The sequence below is a fragment of the Otolemur garnettii genome, unplaced genomic scaffold (assembly GCF_000181295.1).
Source record: "Otolemur garnettii isolate 467f Iridium unplaced genomic scaffold, OtoGar3 scaffold00007, whole genome shotgun sequence".
Taxonomy (NCBI): domain Eukaryota; kingdom Metazoa; phylum Chordata; class Mammalia; order Primates; family Galagidae; genus Otolemur; species Otolemur garnettii.
In genome coordinates this window covers 26267683-26287492 of record NW_003852402.1, presented here as the reverse complement: position 1 = coordinate 26287492, position 19810 = coordinate 26267683, and the positions used below count along the sequence as shown (strand labels likewise).

The window sequence follows — 19810 nt, the reverse complement described above, 5'->3', positions numbered from 1 at the left end:
GGGTGGGGTCTCAGGCGTCCAAAGCGCCTGCCCCCGCGCCCGAGCGCTCCCAGCAGGTCTTCCCTGCAGCCGGCTTTTTAGCGCCGGAGCCTCTTTAAAGCGGTAGCCCGGGCGCGGTCACGTGAGGCGGATTCCTGGAAAGTTCCTGGAAAGCGGCCTCCGCAGCAGCCGGGCGGGGCTCTAGGGGAGCGCGGCCTGGGGAGGGAGGCGGGGAGCGAGGGAGGCGCGTCGAGCTGGGAAGTCGCGCGCACACACGGCTCCGGGGACAGACGTTTAACTCTTGCCAAGTCTCGCCGCCGCCGCGGCTCGCGGGCAGGGCTTCCCCGGAAGCATGAGCCCTCTCGCCCGCAGCCGCCGGCGCTGCGCGGGCCCCGGACGGCGCGCTCCGAGGTCCCGGGCGCACAGCCTCAGGATCCCCAGCGCCGGCAGCTCGGGCGCCCGCGGCAGGTACTGGAGGGGGGAGCCCGAAGGCTCCGCCCCGAGGAGCGGCGCTGGGGAGGGCGGCGGGGCGCGGCCGCGGGCGCCGGCGGGCGGCCGGGGCTTCCGCAGTTGGGAGCGCTGGAGGAGAGGGTCGGGGTGGCAGCTGTGCCCTGCGGCTGGGCGATACTGCCCGCCTTCTCCGGTTCCTTCTTGGCGTCGGGAAGAGTCCGGAGTTCTCCCCCCACCAAAAAAAAACCTACCAAATTAATAATCCGAATAACCTGATCTCCCGCTCTTCCCCACCAGCCTCCCGCCCTCCCTCCTTTCCTTCCTCCCTCCTTCCCATCTCCTTGGTCGCTGCGGAAGGGAAACCAGGCGGCTGCCTGGGGGTGGGCCGAGTCCGAGTCCGGAGGGGGTGCCGGAGCTTGGGGAGAGGGTTTTGAGGCAGTGTTTCCCGGGGCTTTTGTCCATACTCTGCGCAGAGAACTCTGGCCGCCGCCGTCGAACGCGGGGCCGGTCGCATCCCCCGGTATCTCATTCCTAAATTAAATATCAACAGGGGAAAATCGGGCAGACACCCCTCCTCTCCTGGGCCCCTCCCGATGCCCCCGCCCCATGTCCGCTGGGGAGGCTGCTCGGTGCGGAGGCGGCGGCCGAGGTAAGGGCTCCGTGTTAGTTACTTGCGCGTCCCGCAGCACTAGCTGCGGCTCGCTCGTCCCCAGCCTGGACTCCGAGTCCCAGCTTGGGCTGCGCGCTCGGGCTGATTCCTCGACAGCGCCTGCGGCGGCAAGAGTAGCGGCGGCCAGCCGGGTCCGGGAGCTACCGCCGCGGCGCCCCCGAGCGGGCACCGGGCAGCGTGGGGAGGGGAGCCAGCAGCCTGTGGGTGGGAGCGATCCAGCGACCTACAGCACCTCCGCACCCTGGGTTGGCAGCCGGCGCCCTGGGAGCCCCGCAGCGCTTTAGGGCGGAGAACCAAGTTTGTGTGTTGTTGCTTCCTCCCAGGGGCCCTCGGGCTGCGCGGGGTGTGAAATGGGAGTGCCAATTTGGGGATCTCTACTGTTCTTCCTTTTAAAATTTTTCTGCTTGTCCTTGACAAGGGCCTATTCCCACTGGACCCTGAGGAGACTACTTGCTCTTCCCAGGCTGCTAGTCTGGTATTTCAGCAAGCAGGCCCCTGTGCTGGACGTCACCCCCATTCACCCTCATCCTGTCCACTCTACCTCCGCCCTTCCAGACCTCCCGGGCCAACTCTTGAGTCTTGGATCTCTGCTCTCTCTTTATCCTCCTTTCCCTAGAGCTGGGCCCGGCGGTAACTGAATGCTTGGGGTTAAATGGTGCAGGAGCAAAGAGGCGGAGAAGTCCCTGGGATTTTCCACGTCTCTGTTTCCCCACCCCCACCCAAACCGCAGGGGTCCAGTTAGGACTGACCCAACCCCCCCCCCCCCACACACACACACACTTTCTCTTTGCAGGCGATCTGAGGGTGACCACGTCTGCGAGGGACTTTGCTATCAGTCTGCCAGGACCTCGGGAGAAAGAACAGGCAGCTCCTTATCTCCTTCCCCTCTGCCAGCATTTCGGGCACTCAGCAGGGACTCGTTTTGGGGTTCCCATTGACTTCCAGGAAGGACGGGAGCCCTTCTCTGACCCCAGCTCGGGCAGTCACCTGTCTTTGCCGCAGTGATATTTATCCCATGACCCTGCGGTGCCTGGAACCCTCCGGGAATGGCGCGGAAGGGACGCGGAGCCAGTGGGGGACGGCGGGGTCAACGGAGGAGCCATCCCCGGAGGCGGCGCGTCTGGCGAAGGCCCTGCGGGAGCTGGGTCAAACAGGTAGGGAACTGAGCGGCCGCGGCGCGTGCGGGAGAGGGGCCTCCAGAAAGAGGCGGCAGGGGGCTGCGTTGGCTGGGAGCACAGCTGGGACGTGGAGCAGACCTGGGAAGCAAAGAATGGGGTGAAAACACGTCCCCTCTCTTCCGGTCCTCGATCCGGGGGTAGGGTGGGGGAAGGACTCGCAGAGGACGTCCGCACGTCCCTGGATACTTGGGAATGCGAAAGCAAAGCGGTTCTCCAGGGTCTCAGGAGCCCGGGGGAAAGCAGAGCGCGAAGAGGGCTTCTTGGAAAAACCTTTTACTATTTAGCGCGGCTTCTCAGGGTTAGGTGCTCAGTTTCGAACCCTCCCCAGGAAAAGCGCCCGGCGCCTCTCTTTGCGCGGGGTGCAAGGGCAGCGAGCGGACACAGGGCTCCCCGCAGCCTCAGCCGCATCCGGCTGCCGGGCGGTGCCGCCGCTGCAGCCCGGGATCTTGGCGGCCAAGTCCTGGACTGACAGATTGCCGCGAGGGCGGATGCCTGGGAGCCGGGAAGAGCGCAGGCTGCGGATCCCCAGCCCAGCGCGGCTTCTAGGGCCGGCGCGCCCAGGGTACAGCTTGAAGTGCAGACAGGCGCTTTGCGCGTCTCAGTATCGTCCCTGGGCATTCGAGAGGAAAATAAAATTAAATATCTGGCAAATAATTCTGGCTTTCAAAAGTCTGGATCCTAAAAACCTACGTTTGGGGCAAAGCTGAAGTTTTGATAGCAACTGCGGGAGCGTGACTTGCGGTTCCGGTCTTCCCAGGCGGGCCACCAGCTTTCCCTCCGCGGAGGGGTCGGGCAGATTGCGAGTATCCCAGCAAACGGGGGCGAGGGGAGGGTGTTCATTGTTTAAACTTTTTGAAAGCAGAGTGTCTTTGAGTCTCTTTTGAAAACCGGATGGGCGGGGGAGATGGTGCGGAAAGATCAACTGGATATTCTTGGGGAGACCAACAGACAGAATTTGGATTAGGGCAAAGTCCATGAGTTTAGCAAAGACTGTAAACTTGAATTACCAATTACTCACTGGGCTTCCAGTGAATGGACTGATAAGATAGTTGTAATCAAAGCAGCGAAGAGAAGCTATGGTACCAGAAGTGTACTTTTAAAACAAGTAAAAGTAAATAGCGGTGCTTTCTAGAGCTTACAACCTCGTAGAGTCTTTGGGGGAAGAGGGCAGGGATACCAGCCATCCCCAAAAGTTGCTTCTGCTTTTACTCTTTTGGAATTACTGGAGTTGGATTAAGAGCATGGCTTTTATTTCTAACTTCTAGTTTAATCTTTATTTTACTTAGTATTAAAAGTGTTATGCTTTGCCAGCCCCTGTGTCATGTTGCAAATATTCTTTTGGTTCTTTAGAAGAAAATCTTAAAGATAGTTCATAGAAGATGAAGTTAAAGTTATTATTTTTTTTAAATAAAGAAAACTGGCACAGTTTGTGTTTGTAAAACGGACCCACATTTTTCATTAAATTCCTACCAGAAGTATTCGTTGTGGCTCCTGGTAAACTTCTCACATACCTTTCTTTAAGAGCTAGAAAAGTTATTGCCAAGTACTCGCTCTATTCTAAAGATTCTTATAATAACTATTTTACCCTCTTTTCTTTTTCTTTTTGAACAAAAACCCCAGGATGGTACTGGGGAAGTATGACTGTTAATGAAGCCAAAGAGAAATTAAAAGAGGCACCAGAAGGAACTTTCTTGATTAGAGATAGCTCGCACTCAGACTACCTACTAACAATATCTGTTAAAACATCAGCTGGACCAACTAATCTACGCATTGAATACCAAGAAGGGAAATTCAGATTGGACTCTATCATTTGCGTCAAGTCCAAGCTTAAGCAGTTTGACAGTGTGGTTCATCTGATCGACTACTATGTTCAAATGTGCAAGGATAAGCGGACAGGCCCAGAAGCCCCCCGGAACGGCACCGTTCACCTTTACCTGACCAGACCACTCTACACGTCAGCCCCTTCTCTGCAGCACCTCTGTAGACTCACCATTAACAAATGTACCAGTACCATCTGGGGATTGCCTTTACCAACAAGACTAAAAGATTACTTGGAAGAGTATAAATTCCAGGTATAAGTGTTTCTCTTTTTCTAAACCTGCCTCACATAGAGTTATCTCCGAATGCAGCTATGTAAAAGAGAACCAAAACTTGAGTGACTGCTCTGGATAACTAACTACATGGAATCCTTTCTAAGAACAGCTAAAGTCCATCTAATTTAAACATGCAAAGCGGTAGCTAGGTATTTAAAGCGCCCCCTCCCACTGAAATATTTTCACCTGGTGATGTTTCCCTTCCTAAATAAAATGTCCCAAGTCAAGGCGGAAGGAGCAATTGATCAGAATGCTTTGCCTTTCTGAGGGTCCTTTCCATGAGGTCAAAGGTCCAAGCTCCAGAAGCAAAGAGCTCCACTAACGAAGTGTAAGACCCGAGCTCACAAAGGCTTTGCTTCAATTTTACAGGCCTGGTGATCAGAATCTACTTTAGGAGATTTTCTATTTTGCATTCTGATGTACCTAGGAGTTTTGTTAAACAGATCATGCCTGTGAGTATTTATCCTTCATTTTATGCAATTAACCAAATCAACCAAAAAAAAAAAAAGCGAAATCCTGTATTTGTCTTTTTACTACATGTATGAACTCTCTCCTGTGAATGAGTACTGTAGTAATCCATTTTAAGGGAGCCTTATTTCAGAAATATTTCAACCTGGTGCAAATGGAAAAGACTTTTTCTTTTCCTTTAAGGCTAAAGACAAGAATGTCGTGCTATACAGGTGCACCCCAATCCCTGTTAGTAGAAACCAATGTAGATATAGACATTTTACCCTTTGAAGTAGCTGTGTCTCGACCCGTTGCCATTGATTTTTTGGAAATGGCTTTAGATATTTCCCAGTTGTCCTCAATTGTCTAACCATGGACATTAGCAGACGTCTCCCTTCTACCATGTAGAATACTTTGACTCAATTTTCTTCCAGACATAGGGGGATACCTGCCTGTTTTTTTTTTTTTTCAAAGTGTTTATTTACTGCTGTTACTATTTGATTAGAATGTATTAAATAAAAAAAAAAACCCTGACTTTCACAAGTTGCACTTATTACTTTGAGTTGTAGAGAACACGCCCTTCCATGGTAATAGAGGTTTGCCATAAGAACTTATTATGTCAAGTAAAATAAGCCAAATACTCAGCCAGAGATAGAACAGGACTTGGAACTTCTCTAAGATTATGGGTTATACCCACCCTTTGCATTTGGAAAAGCATGGTTTAGAACAGGTGTCCTCAAACTACGGCCCATGGGCCACATGCGGCCCACTGAGGACATTTATCTGGCCCGCTGGGTATTTTTGCTGCTGCTTCCTGTCCTGCTTAGCTGCTGACTCATCCCAGGGCCCACAGTCCAGCTCTCCGCAATGGTCTGAGGGACAATGCACTAGCCCCCTATTTAAAAAGTTTGAGGACCCCTGGTTTCGAAACTACAAGCATTGCCAAATGGCCTGGTCTTTTACAGCCTGAAGAGACATAACACTGATGCCTTTTGTGTTTTCAAAGACACGATTTAGGAACTACACAAATGGTGACATGGCCTGGTCTTTTACAAGTAGAGAAGGCACAATACTAAATAAAAATGAAAAGTTTAATGGCCAGTCTTTCTTTCTACACAGTTCATGACTGTTGCAAGTGTCCCATCTTTTCTGGAGTCCAGACATTATTTACTTTGCTGCCTTTTAAAAGTTCCTGCATAGCTATATGTTATGGCGTGTCATCAGAAAGGCGAACCAGTGTATCCTGTGTGTTCCCTGCGTGAATTAGAAACTTCAGCTGTAAGTTACAATAAAAGCCACTATTGCATATCTTATTTTCATGAAGATGTTGAAAAATGGTCTTTGCCTGGAAGGAAAACGTACCGTGTCTATGTAACAGCAGACCCATACACAAAACACTGTGAGATGCTCCTTAGGAAGAGTTGATTTGTAGCCTAAAGCTTGAAGAAGAGCTAGACTTTTAGGGTCTGTTCTAGGAGGTGGCCAGAAGCTTTTCATTAGGACGTTCAGGATCTGCTTTATCCATCCTCTTCCTCGGGCTGACAATGTTAGTTTGGGGGATGTTTGACTTTTTTGCAAAATGTCCACGTGAACGGTGTCAAGGGGGTTTTTTGTGGAAATTCTTTGAAGGTCTTTTGCGTTTCTATCCTCGTTGTTTCAGACGCTGTTATTTCTGTCATTGGGAGTGGGGCGGGAGTGTGAGTATCTGTGGGATTGTGAAAAGTTCTGTGTTACTGCTAGCAAGTGACCAGTTCTGAGAAAACCTGAGGCTAGCACAGACATCGCTACAAGGGTGCCGTGGGACCTGTTGCCTCGTGTCTCAGTCTCCCAACTAAGTTGATAAGCACCAGGAACGATCGCTTTGAGTTTTAGTTTTTACAGTTCCAAACCTTTATTCACTGAGCTGAGTGTGCACCAGGTTCTTAGCCCTTTACACATAGTATCTCATTTAACCTTCACAAGAACAGAAGGAGCGAAGTACAGCCAGGAGAGGAGGTGCACCTTCTGACTTGCGAATGAAGAGGCATTCCAGGAATATCCTAGCTCTTTTTATTCCTGGAGAGGAGTCACCAAGAGCAAATTGCTGCTGCATAATTCTACATCATCCAGATGAACACGTTAGAGCAGGCTATAAAGGGAACCCTGGGCCTTTTTATTGTGACCTCAACCAGATCAACTGGAAAAGTATAGATACCTTAACTGGCATGGTGCTCTGGGGAATTCTCAGCTTGACCCAGTGGTTTTTTTCCCCCAAACACTCTCAAAAGGGGAGCTGCTCATAACTGGAGGGTGGGTAGGTGGGGAGGGAGTTTACCATTTTACTCTGGTGGCTGGTTAATGCCAGATATCAATTATTAGGAGCCCCATTTGACATGCAGTAGGAAAAAAAAAAGATGTACAGTTATCTAAATTATCCTCAGCAGAGCCTGGAACGTTATTCAGTGTTCTCTCCCTGTGCAGAGCAGTTTGAGGGCATTAGGGAGAGTACTTATTATTCTTGTTGAAGAATATTGTATACAGGTCTGGTATGTCCCACAGACTAAAAATATTTGATCTTGGTTTCTGTTCTGGGCAGAGGGGAGGCAGGACAGGGCTTTCATTACTGTCACAGTGGGCACTGGTGGCTGCTTTTTAGGGAGCAGGAGATTTTCTGGAACTTCAGACAGTGGAGAAAAAGGCAGCCCAGCTTATAAGCTGAGCGTTCTTCTTTGGTGCGTCAGAATGTCTTGACTTCATCGTAATTATGTAATCCAAATAGGTAACAGAATGGGACAGTTGTTTGGGAGTGTTTATTTTCTTGGGAAGGATTTTCTCTGCCTTTAGAAAATTGTACCCTGGTAGGAGGGTAGGAGACAGAGACGTCATCGTCATCAAATAATCCAAGGGATGGAATGTCCTGAGACCAGGCCATGCCCTTCTCGGCCCGGGGTAGGTGGGGTGGAGTGGCTGTGGTTATGTCTAACAGCTGGGCTGAAGCTTCTGTCTCCAAGTGGTCCTTTCTACTTTTTGGAGCAAAAGAATGTTGTTCCAGGCCTTTTGTTTACTTAAGAGGCCTGTATTCTCCTCTCCCAATTTTTAACTTCTTAGAATTTTAAAGCTTAAAACCACTTCTCAGAGCACGTATTTCAGTGTCTTCATTTCACTGCAGAAGACTTGCGCACACCTAACCCAGCAAATCAATGACCGAGTCAGTATTCGAACATAGATATTTTAGCCTGAGCTTTGGTATTTGTAAAGGCTGCGCACTTGTATCCTTTGTTAAATTGTCAGTACTCTTCTTTGTGCCCCTTGTGAGCCCTGTAGTTCTCTGGACAGCAGTTTTCTTCCACTGAAATTCAGCAACCAGCCTTTGGAATACCCTATGGGGCCATTCCATGTCTTCCCTCCCCCTACTCTGAAGGATCCGCTTCCCCTGGGTTTCTCTATGTCTCCATCCACATTAGACTTTGTGTTAACTTGGACTCACCGACATTTCTAATCTATTTGCTGTTTTAAAATCCAAATCCTCCTATCCATGCTGTGTGATGATCTCACCTCTGCCTTGGCTGGATGTGTGTGACTCACGCCTGACCGTGGTGCTGGGGGGACTGCCTACCCTCCTGTCTTCCCCAGTGGAGCCCATGCTTGCTTTTGCCCATGGTCATCCTGGTACAGTTAATTTCTGCCTTAATTTTCCCCTTTCCTATCATGAAGTTGCCCTGTTGGCTCCTGCCCTGCTGGCTGTAGACACACCGATGAAAGAGGGTAATTATACTCTCCTTGAGTTAGGTAATTGAGAGATTTAGAATACCCTGAGATTAAATCTGTCTGTCTCTTCCCTTGGGTTCCCCCTCAAGTTTTGTAACAAGTAGCCAGCTCCAAATGCCACAGTTTCATGTGCATGTTTTTAATTTATTAAGAATCAGAAACTCCTTTTTCACTGTTAAGTTGTGCTTCATTTGAGCAGAATAAAAATACCTTCTGGTCCTTCCCTTCTGCTTGTCTATCCCTAAGAATGATTCTGTGATAGTTTTGTTTCACTTCTACCTGGATGTATGTTTCTTTTCTTTTTTTTTTTTTTTTTTTTTTTTGCAGTTTTGGCCGGGGCCGGGCTTGAACCTGCCACCCCCCACCCCCGGTATATGGGGATGGCGCCCTACTCCTTGAGCCACAGGTGCCACTCCTGAATGTATGTTTCTTGTAGTCTCATCTTCAGATAGTTTTGATTTTTCTAATTTTTCCTCAGTGTAGCTTGAGTTCAGGAGACTTACCTTTATTTTTAAGGTAAAGTAACAGCTGTTGCTAGAGGGGCCTCTCAAGGTCCGGAGTTTCAAGTGCCCAGAGAGTGAGTCAGCCACAGTCATGGAGCAGAGCCGGATGGTCCTTCGCACCCCATCCTGAGCCTTGACAGCAGGGGAGGCTGGGTCAGCCTGGTGTTGCCTCTGAGAATGGGACTCGCTGCAATAAACATTTGTTTACGACAATAAAACAGCTTTTATAGACAATTCTCACTTTGAATCACATCCTTAACTTATAGGACATGCACCAGACTGGGACCTCATTTTATGATGTATTACTCATGTGGTTTTGCTTCTAGATACAGAGATAGGGGACAGGCAAGCCAGAGTCTCAGTGAGAAGGAAGGAAATACCACCAGCTGCCTTCCTCTTGTCTAAGCATAAATGTCACCCAAGGAAGCCCCTCTGCTATGGCAGAGTGTGACTTTTTTTTCACTACTTAATCCGTCACGTAATTTCATAAAAATTTCCTGTATCTCCCCAGTTTCCAACAGTGTTAAGGATAAAGGTGTATTTAGCATCATCTTCTTAATATTATTTTTTGCTAAATGATTTTTCCCTTCCGTTCGTTGGTGTTCTTATTTCCTGTTTGGATTTTGGTCCAGAGTGCTGCCATGATCTTTCACATTCAGGAAAATATTTTCCACATTCTGCACAGAGAAGGGGTTTGATCTCCTGTCTTACCATCCCTTCTGCCACCTTGATGAACTTGACCCTTCTTCCAGCGTCGCCTCTTTCTCTTCGTTTACATTTCTAGGCTATGACCATCAATTCTATATTTCGTCAGAAAGTGTGTTGGTATTTTGCACATTTGATTAGGGTGTCTGCTCTTGATTATCTGTAGGAATAAGGAGCAATAGAAACTCGTGAACACATCTAGCCAGTAGTTTCAGCCTCCTTTGCCAGATCCACTGGTGGCCAAGTCAGCCGCTCCTATGTTCTTTCACTTCACTGTCCTTGCTAATCAAGGGATAAGGATGTGAATAAGCAACCAAGGGACTTCAAAGATGTCCAGGGTGAGAAAAGTAAGGAGGATGGAGCATCCGTTGTGTGCGGAGGACTTCCGAGAGCCAATCATTAAATATTTAGAGATTTCATGACCTACATCATTATGGGTAAATTATTAGTAGATTGAAAGCAGCCACAGTGGGAGTATTTACACCACAGAAATTGGCAAGTGCTGCAGACTCCCCAGCATTTCCCCTTCTTCCCCAGTTGGCTAATATAATAGCATAGCATGGATCTAGGTACTATGTCCTCCTCAGTCATTGAGACCTCGCTAAGGTAAGATTGATGTAGCCCAGTGCTGAGAGCAGAATGGAATGAACAACTTGAGTAATACTTTCTTAAAGTATGTGTCAATCCTATATTGGGTTATCTTGTCTTCTACTGAGGGATAAGGCCGTGTCTTGATTCATTGTCTCTTCTAGTTATTACTTCAGATGCCTTTTCAGTTTATTAGCACAAAAGGACTAACCATTCTCCAAGTCACAGGACCAGTTTACAACAGCTCTTTTAGCTCCAATAGACCAAGGTCTCTCTTTGCTTCTAGTTTCATTCGTTCATCTCAATGATTTTCTTCTTCCTTTCTTCCCTCCCTTCTCATCTGGTTTCCTCACTCCTTTTCTCCTTTCCACCTACATTTATTGAATGCCTGCCTACTGTATTACTCGACAGGAACACAAAGAATAAGGAGTAGAGATCTTAGGCCCAACGGGAAGAGGTAGAGAGGAGAGGGACTAACATCTGCTAAGTAATATATCCTGTGCCCTGCACAGCCATTCCATTTAAACCTCACGATCACCTGGTGAGGTATGTAGTCTCCCCATTTATACATGGGGAATGAAATGAAATATTCAGCTCGCTAAGTAGGGGAGTCATGATTTAAACTCACTTGGTACATTTCAGAATACCATGTTGTCAAGGAGCTGTAACTACATGAATAATTTCTTGGAAAATGTAGTGGTAACGGTGATAATATTCAGCTGTGGACAAAGTACCATCCACCTGCTTTGAGGGCTTTGAGAAGGGAAAACCTCAGAGCAAGATCTTGGGTCTGAGTGTGAATGGGCTCAAAGGGACTTCAGTCCTATGCAGTGGTGAAGATCTTTTCACTGAAGAAGTGAAGAAGAGGGTAGAGGTGAGGCTTGTAGAAGGTGCCGTCCATGGGGTGTTAGGGGAAGATGTTACGAGCCTTGCCAAAAATACTGGAATTTATCCTGAGGGCCGTGGAGAGCAGATGAAAGCTTTTTAAATGGGGGAGTAACCAATTAGGTTTGTGTTTCATATGATTCCTCTACAGCAGTGATTCTCAACCTGTGGGTCGCAACCCACAGGAACTGTATTAAAGGGTTGCAGCATTAGGAAGGTTGAAAACCACTGCTCTAGAGGCTCCTTGGGAAATGGCTGGAAAGGAAGCAAGATGGGTGTTGTAAGCTGATTGGTTGGGTGTGAGGTCAGTGGGAAGGAGGTAGATGCTTATGAGAACAGTGGGGAGGGATCAGATGCTGGGTGGGAGGGATCAGACACTGACTCCCCTTCTTTGGCTACCGGCTTACATTTGTTCTGGAGTTTGGGGCTTCAGGTGTCACAGATGCATGCTTCCCTTTCAAGGCCAGCTTCCCCTTTGGGCAAGTTGGGTTAACTGGCACAGATTCCATTCTTAGGCAAGGAGCAGATGGCGGTACTGTGGGTACAACCCTGAATTAGGAATTGGAAAACTGAAGAGTCCGTCTCTGGTTGTTAGACCTTGGTCTAAACATTGAATCTCTTGGGGCCTCTGGTATCTTAACTGTAAAATGCAGGAAAACCCTTCCTGGTTTTTGGTCCCTTCTGGGGAGGTCTTTCATCTGTGCAGATGTGAGACCACACTGGAGTAGGAATGGTCAGAGGAGAGGAGTGTCAGTTGCTGTTTAAATTGTAGTACAGATTTTACCTTTAGGCCATAATACCATCTCATTTATTTTGAAAAAAAAAAAGAATAATTGCCTCCTTAATTCTGGACTTTTTTTTTTTTTAAACAACTGGATTCATTGACTCTGTTTTTATACTGGTTAGAAGAATTTCGTGTGTGATCCTAGTTGTGGATCTTTGAGTGCTTCTCTGTCATCAAAGAGTTTGGACTTGAGTTTTTAGATCTTGATTGTAATGGAGAAATGGACATCCCATGTGTGCTGCCATCATCGTTAGTTATAACCCTTTGGATGAGTTCTTATTGCCAAGGGACCTGGAGGGCTGTCTTTGTGGCTCCCTGACTAATATAACAGATAGACATGTAGAAAATTATGGGCAAAGGCTATATTTTTGCAAGTCATTTTTCCTGCTAACATAGATTATTCTCATTTCTGATTGATCCACAATGGATAAGAACGCCATTGAGCTTTATTTTCATCTGTCAAGCAGTTCATTTAAAAAAGAAGATAAAGGGTGGTGCCTCTGGCTCAGGGAGTAAGGTGCAGGTCCCATATACCGAGGGTGATGGGTTTGAACCTAGCCCTGGCCAAAAAAAAAAAAAAAAGAAGGCTAAAAAAAACCAAACACATATGTAATGTAGTAAGGAAATTCTTAGATCCTGTGGTAAAATGAAAAATATCTTGGTGCTTGACTGATCCTTCCCCAATCTAACCATCTTGCATATTTGGATTTTCCTGGATCTGTCTTGAAGTGGAGGCAGATCTGATCCTGATGGCCAAGGAGGAGGGTGGGGGTGTGCAGATGTCACAGGCGGAGCTCAATCATTGAGCCTGGGAATGGCTAAAAGCTCCCAAGGGACCCAATTTGAAGCTGCAACCGGGAGGCTGTGAGATTCATTATGTTCAAGGCATGACAGTGAAGCAGCCATCCTCTAACAAACCAACTTGTGGGCTTCCAGTGGCCTGGAAGAACCTAGAACATTTAGTAATGCCAGGCATTACACACACTTGACACTTTTAAACTATGACCTCATTGAGTGCTCCCAGCAAACCTTTGAAGTAGGTTCTGTTTTTATCTCCACTTTAGAGATAAGGAGATTGCCATTTTACATTAAATGATTTAATAGTGTCCCAAGATCACATCACAACAGCTTAAAGATCTTAATTGGCCTTATTTACATTTCCAAATCCCAGAAACACTTTAGAATAAGTGTTCCAATGAGGAGCTGAGCAGAAGGGGTTGGTTTTCTCCCCAGAGAAGGGCTGAAGAAAGCAGAAACAAAGAGTGGATTGGTCCTTTCCAAGTTGCTTTCTTTGTAATGTGGGATGGGAGGTTACAATGATGTAACCTCGGCTTGTGACATCAGCTTCCTTCAAGTTGCTTTTCCGTAAGGACTAAAGTAGAGGGAGCTTCATTACCGTGCTGATCAAAACCAGCTTATTTGTGAAGTTAGTCTGTTATCTCTGTCCTGATTTCTCGGAAGGTCAGAACGGATCTAGACTTTAATTTTAGTTTGGTAGAAGACCTCTGCGTGAAGGACTGCAGTTTGATTTTCAGTCTGGTCTGTTGGAATGTCCTGCGGGAACTTAGTCCAAAGCCATGACCACCTCTAATTTTTATTTAACGAGAGAGAGAGAGCCGAGATTTGAATTCAAGCCAATCTGACTCCAAAACCCAGGCTTTTATTCACTCTATTTTCTCAGTAAGTTACAAATAATATTAAGCTCTGATGCCTATAGCCAGCATGTCCCCAAATATTATATACACTGGTCACAGGTAGTTGATATTAGTCAGGTAGTTTACATTGAAAGGACTGTGACTTTGTTCACCTCATTTTAAATTGTTATTATTAGGACTTTGATTTTGGAAGTCATATAAGATCTGCCTAAATCCTGATCATCCATCTTGGAAGAATCCTTTACATCTGAATTTACACCTTTTCCTCCCTTCCTCTAACCTCTTTTGGGTGTCTGTCCAGTGCAGTCATAACCCCCCATCTCTCCCTTATCCTTTCCCTCCTCTGGAAGCAAACTTTATGATGATGTCTCCAGTCATAACAGGCAAGGTCGTGCTGCGGAGCAAACAACCCTAATCTCTCAGTGACTTAAAACAACAAAGGTTTCGATCTTAAAATTGCAAAGGTTTCTGTGTTCATACATTTCTGTCACGTTCACCAGGGAGGCTCTTTTCTTAGGCACTCAGGAACCCAGGCTAAAGCAACAGCCACTTTCTCAAAAGAAAGGGGCGGGTGGGGTGCTGAGCCAATGGGAAAAGAGAAACTGGGGATCTCTCTGTTGGCATGCAAATACCCTGTCACTTCTACTTCCCAGTGCATTGCCCAGATCTGTAAAATGGTGCCACCCACCCACACAGGGGCCAGAAGTGCAGACGTCCCCTGTGTCTAGGTGCGCAGCATGGTATAACCACCACATATACCATGCCATAGACACTGCTTCCTTCTTTTCTCCCTAGCCTGGCGAACTTGACCTCAGGTAAACTTCATAGGACACACATAGCCTCTTTAACGCCATTCCTTTTCCCCTTTGTCTTCCAAAACTTTTTCAGGTACTGAAAAATCTTGTCTCTCTTTCCTTCATGTGGGCCATTTGTGAGCCAAAAAGAAAGTCTTAAGTCTCAAAGGGAAATTAAATATAGCATGTCCCACGGGGGATTGGGTCTAGGACACCCCCCTCAGAAAGCAAAATCCAAGGATGCTCAAATCTCTACTATGAAATGGTGTAGTATCTGCATATAATTTGTACACATCGTCCCTTATACTTTAAATCATCTCTAGGTTACTTCCTTATGGTACTGAATACAATGTAAATGCTGTGTGAATAGTTGTTATACTGTACTTTAAAAATCTGTATTATTTATCACTGTTGTATTGTTGATTTTATTGCTTTCTTCCCCTCCAAATAGTTTAAATCTGTGGTTAGTTGAACCCCTAGATGTGCAGCCCGCGGGATACAAAGGACTGACTGTAAAATGAGCTGGGGCCACTAACCTCAAATGCTTCCTGATGACCAGAAGTTCCTTCTGATCTTCACACACATCTCTCTGGGATTCCTAACTGGCTAACATTAAACCTATCTTTCCTCCACTGTCAATATTCAAGATAAATAAATTACGTTCACATTGGTTTTTATTGTTCATTTGTTTGCTTAACTGGCTATATTTTAATATTATTGAATAGTATTATTTTGTTACACTTTTCAATCAGACGTAAGTGACTGTTTGTGTGACACACTGGGTACTTAATCACCAATTTTAATTTGCTTCTCAGGGAAAATGTATTCTAAGTTCCAGACAACTGCTTTGCAAACCCTGTTTTAGAATTCAACCTCTATTCTAAGATAAAGTCTTTTTCTACAACAAATTTCTACATAATTGGAATACCAGAACAAATGCTATGTTTTTTTTTATTGTATTTTTGTTTTTCAGACAGAGTTTCATTCTGTCAGCCTGGGTAGAGTGCTGCGATATCATAGTTCACAGCAGTGACACTGTAGCACATAGCAACCCCAAACTCCTGAGTCCAAGCAACCCTCTTGCCTCAGCCTCACAAGTAGCTGAGACGTTGCCCACCACAATGCCTGGCTATTTTTTTTAGAGACAGCGTCTCGCTCTTGCTCAGGCTTGGCTTGAACTCCTGAGCTTGAGCAATTCACCCATCTCGACCTCCCAAAGTGCTAGTATCACAGGCGTGAGCCACTGTGCCTAGCCTAAATGCTGTGTTTTAATAGACAATTATCTTCTACGACTGTAGACAGGGATTATTATCTCTGGAAAAAATAGAATATGCAAAATGTACTTAATTTAGACCTTTACTGAACATAATACAGTTTTTCCTTCATTCTCTATTTCCATTTTTCTACATTAACCTAGATGGAAAATTTGCATTACCTTTAATTTTCCCATCTGCATATTTATCTCTTTATTTAGTAATTCATTCATCCATCCATCCATTTCATCATTTAACAAATATTTACTGAGCATCTCCTTGTGCCAGGCATAAGGCAAGGTTCTGGGGAAAGTTAAGAAATACTGTCCCTCACCTCAAGTACGGTGTCCCTCACTATCCACAAGGAATTGGTTCCAGGACCTCAAGGAGATTGTGTGTAGCAGAGAGACGCGGCCTGCAACGCCACGGTACAGTAAGGTAATGGCTATTCGTGTATACAAAGAGCCCTAGAAGTGCAGAAGACACGCCTGGGTTTGCTTGAAGGCGTCAAGGAGGCATCAGAGAGGAGGTGATTTTTGACCTGAGACTTAAAAAATGAGTTGGCCTCAAGCCAAGCGAGGCAGTTCTAAGCAGAGCATCACAACCTGAAAGTGTGAGAGAACGCTATTTGTTCCCAGAAGTTCTAGATGGAACCTGCCATGAAACCCACAGGAGGATAAGTGAGAGTTGGTGGGAAGGGAACAGAGCCCTACAGGCTCTGCCTGCCCTTCATAACAGTTGTACTGTGTTTCCTGAAAATCAGACCTACCCCCAAAATAAGCCCTAGCAGGATTTCTATGCATTTGTTAAATATAAGCCCTACCCCAATAATAAGACCTAGTGATGGGCGTGGCTATGCGGTGTATCTGCCATGCCAGGCATTTAGCCCTCTGAAAATAAGCCCTAGTGTGTCTTCTTGAGAAAAAAATAAATATAAGACAGTGTCTTATTTTCGGGGAAACGCGGTATTTTACCTGGTAAGCGAAGGAGCCATTGAAGACTTGGGAGCAACAGAGTGACAATGTCAAGATTTGGTAGCAATGCGGAGGCTCTTCTGGAGGGACTTGACCCTTCTTAACCTTATGCCTGCACTTGCCGGGGATTCATAGACAAGATGCCTGAGATCTGTAACCTTGGATAGGAAGAAAGCTACATTGCCCTTGTCACCATCCTCCAACTGAAATTGAGCATTTCCTTCAAATATGAATGTAGGCAACAGAGCACAGTAGAATTAATAGAAGCTGTGAGATTACCACCAATAGAAATCTGGCATTGTGATATCATATTACAATTGTTGCGGATACCTCAAAATAGCATTTATACTTAGCACTGAAGTTATTATATAGATATTACAGCTACTGCTTTATCTTGTTAGTTCATGAATTAACAAAATCATATGTATTATTGTATCACAACTTTGAAAAATAATTTGATATTTGCATTATAATGTAATTTATATTTTTAATTTTATTTTATGATTTAAGCACATTATGCTGAGAAGGGATCTATTAAAAAAAGGTCAGAACTGACCAGGCGTAGTGGCTAATGCCCGTATCTTAGCACTCTGGGAGGCCGAGGCAGAGAGGATCCCTTGAGCTCAGGCATTGGAGACCAGCCTGAGTGAGAGCGAGACCCCCATCTCTACTAAAAATATGAAATGTTAGCTGAGTGTTGTGACAGGTGCCTATAGTCCTAGCTACTCAGGAGGCTGAGGTGGAAGGATTGCTTGAGCCCAGGAGTTTGAGGTTGCAGTGAGCTAGGCTGATGCCATAGCACTCTAGCCTGGGCAACAGAGGGAGACTGTCTCAAAAAACAAAAAAAGTCAGAACTTGTGCACCAGAGGAAGGTGATTGGTGAGAAGGTCACTGCAGCCTAAGGGGGTGAGTGAGAGATAGGGAGGAGGAGAGAGGAATTTGTGGGAGATTCTGCAGACAATGAATTTGTTGATGGATTCAGGATATAAAGCAGAGGAAGAGGTTTGCATGCACCCCTACTCCTCCCATCAGGTTTCTGGCTGAAGCAGAATTCTGTTTTGTTGTTGTTGTTGCAGTTATCACTGATGTTTTTAGCTGTCTGAGGCTGGGTTCGAACCCACCATCCTCGGTGTATGGGACCCACGACCCACTCCCTGAGCCACAGGCACCGCCCTGAAGCAGAATTCTTTTATTTTCCTTTATATTTTTTATTTTTATTTTTTTATTCTATTTATTTATTTATTTATTTTTTGAGACAGAGCCTCAAGCTATCCCTCTGGGTAGAGTGCCATGCCATCACAGCTCACAGCAACCTCCAACTCCTGGGCTCAAGCAAGTCTCCTGCCTCTGCCTCCCAAGTAGCTGGGACCACAGGCGCCCAGCTATTTTTTTTTTTTTTTGGTTGCAGCCATCACTGTTGTTTGGCGGACCCAGGCTGGATTCGAACCCACAACCTTAGGTGTATGTGGCTGGCGCCTTAGCCAATTGAGCCACAGGTGCCAAGCCCCTTTATTTTTTTTTAGAGATAGAGTCTCACTTTGTCGCCCTCAGTAGAGTGCTGTGGTGTCACTCACTGAGCCACAGGCGCCACCCATGAAGCAGAATTCTTTTTTTTTTTTAATTGAATGGTAACTATGTACATTAATGCACTTCTGGGGTACAGTGTGGGGTTTTCACATGCAATCTGAAATACTTCCATCAACTGGTCAACACAGCCTTCATGTCATTTTCTCAGTTATTGCTTTAAAACGTTCACATTCTACTCTTAGAAAGATTCACCTGTACCCCTAAAAGGTAAACCTCAGAAGTAATCCCTCCAAACCCCCTCCCTCCACCCATTCCCCCCTCCCTTCTCCCTCCCCCCTCCCCATATTCTTAGGCTATTTGGTTATAGCTTTCATATAAAAAGGTTTAAATTAGTTTCATAATGGGGTGTGTACATTGGATATTTTTTCCTCCATTCTTGTGATACTTTGCTCAGAAGAACATTCTCCAGCTCCATCCATGTGAACATGAAGGATGTAAAGTCTCCATCCTTCTTAATGGCTGCATAGTATTCCATGGTGATGAAGCAGAATTCTTATATGTATCACGTCTGTCCTTTCCTACCCATTGCTATCATTATTTTTCTCATAAACTTTTATCAAAGTAAAACATATAGTCTCCTTTAAAATATTGAGTAGTATGGAAAGACAAAATGGAAAACATCCATCCTTTGTTCTCCTCCTCTCCACTTGCCAGTCCTACACTTTTTTGGGACTCCTATGGTGGTTTTCTTGTTTGTTTGGTTTTTGTTCTTTAAGTGTTTCACTCTTTGCCCAGGCTAGAGTGCCATGGCCTTAGCCTAGTCACTGCAAGTTCAAACTGGGCTCGACAGATCCTCTTGCCTCAGCCTCCCAAGTAGCTGGGGCTACAAGCACCCACCACAATGCCCAGCTTATTTTTCTATTTTTAGTACAGACAGGGTCTTACTTTTGCTCAGGCTGGTCTCTAGTCCCTGAACTCAAGGGATCCTCCTGCCTCAGCCTCCTACAGTGCTAGGATTATAGGCATGAGCCACCACGCCCAGCCTAGTATCATCCTCTTTAGCTAGACCACAAATTCTGTGCAGGAAGTAACCTTGCAGTCTGCAATCCCTACTATATTTTTTATAGTAGGTGTTCAATAAATGACTGACAGGTTTAAAGGCACTTCCCTGTTCTGAGATCACTGTACCTCAATTGTCAACATACCACGCTGTAGTTACAGAAGTTCTACCATCCTTGACATTCAGGAAATTGTTCTGTTACCTAAATTCCCGTGTTTTCTATCATTCTTCTGCTCATAAAACAATACAGAATGTGCAAATAAAAATTCCCTTTACTCGGGCTTCTAGATGTTCTTATGAAAGTGAATTTAGTGTGATAGTGGTTAAATAACGCTATGTAATTTTGAACCAGAAATTGAGAAAGTGGATTTGAAATCTTTCCCTCCTTCCCTCCCTTTCTTCTCTTTCCTGTTGCAGCTCTTGGGAGCTGTTGTTAATGTCAGCGTTGTTACCCTGCCCGTGTTGTATATGGGGCCGTAGCTGAGCATTTTGTTGGCTTTCCGAAATTTCTCGCGATG

The 19810-nt window shown here is 45.9% G+C and overlaps 1 protein-coding gene across 5 annotated transcripts in view; it reads left to right on the top strand.

Moving 5' to 3' along the window:
- The window catches only part of SOCS2 (suppressor of cytokine signaling 2), a 6777-nt gene extending 1422 nt beyond the window's left edge, over positions 1-5355 (top strand). Inside the window, exons 1-3 of one of the 5 annotated variants that reach the window (XM_023509253.1) lie at positions 11-447; positions 1893-2253; positions 3898-5355. In XM_023509253.1, coding sequence (XP_023365021.1) covers positions 2115-2253; positions 3898-4355 — 597 coding nt within the window. In that variant the 5' untranslated portion in view covers positions 11-447; positions 1893-2114 and the 3' untranslated portion in view covers positions 4356-5355. Of the gene's footprint in view, positions 1-10; positions 448-475; positions 1575-1892; positions 2254-3897 lie in introns of those variants that run through there. The other 4 variants (XM_023509256.1, XM_023509254.1, XM_023509252.1 and 1 more) reach the window with 4 other exon arrangements.
- Positions 5356-19810: the final 14455 nt, after the last annotated feature.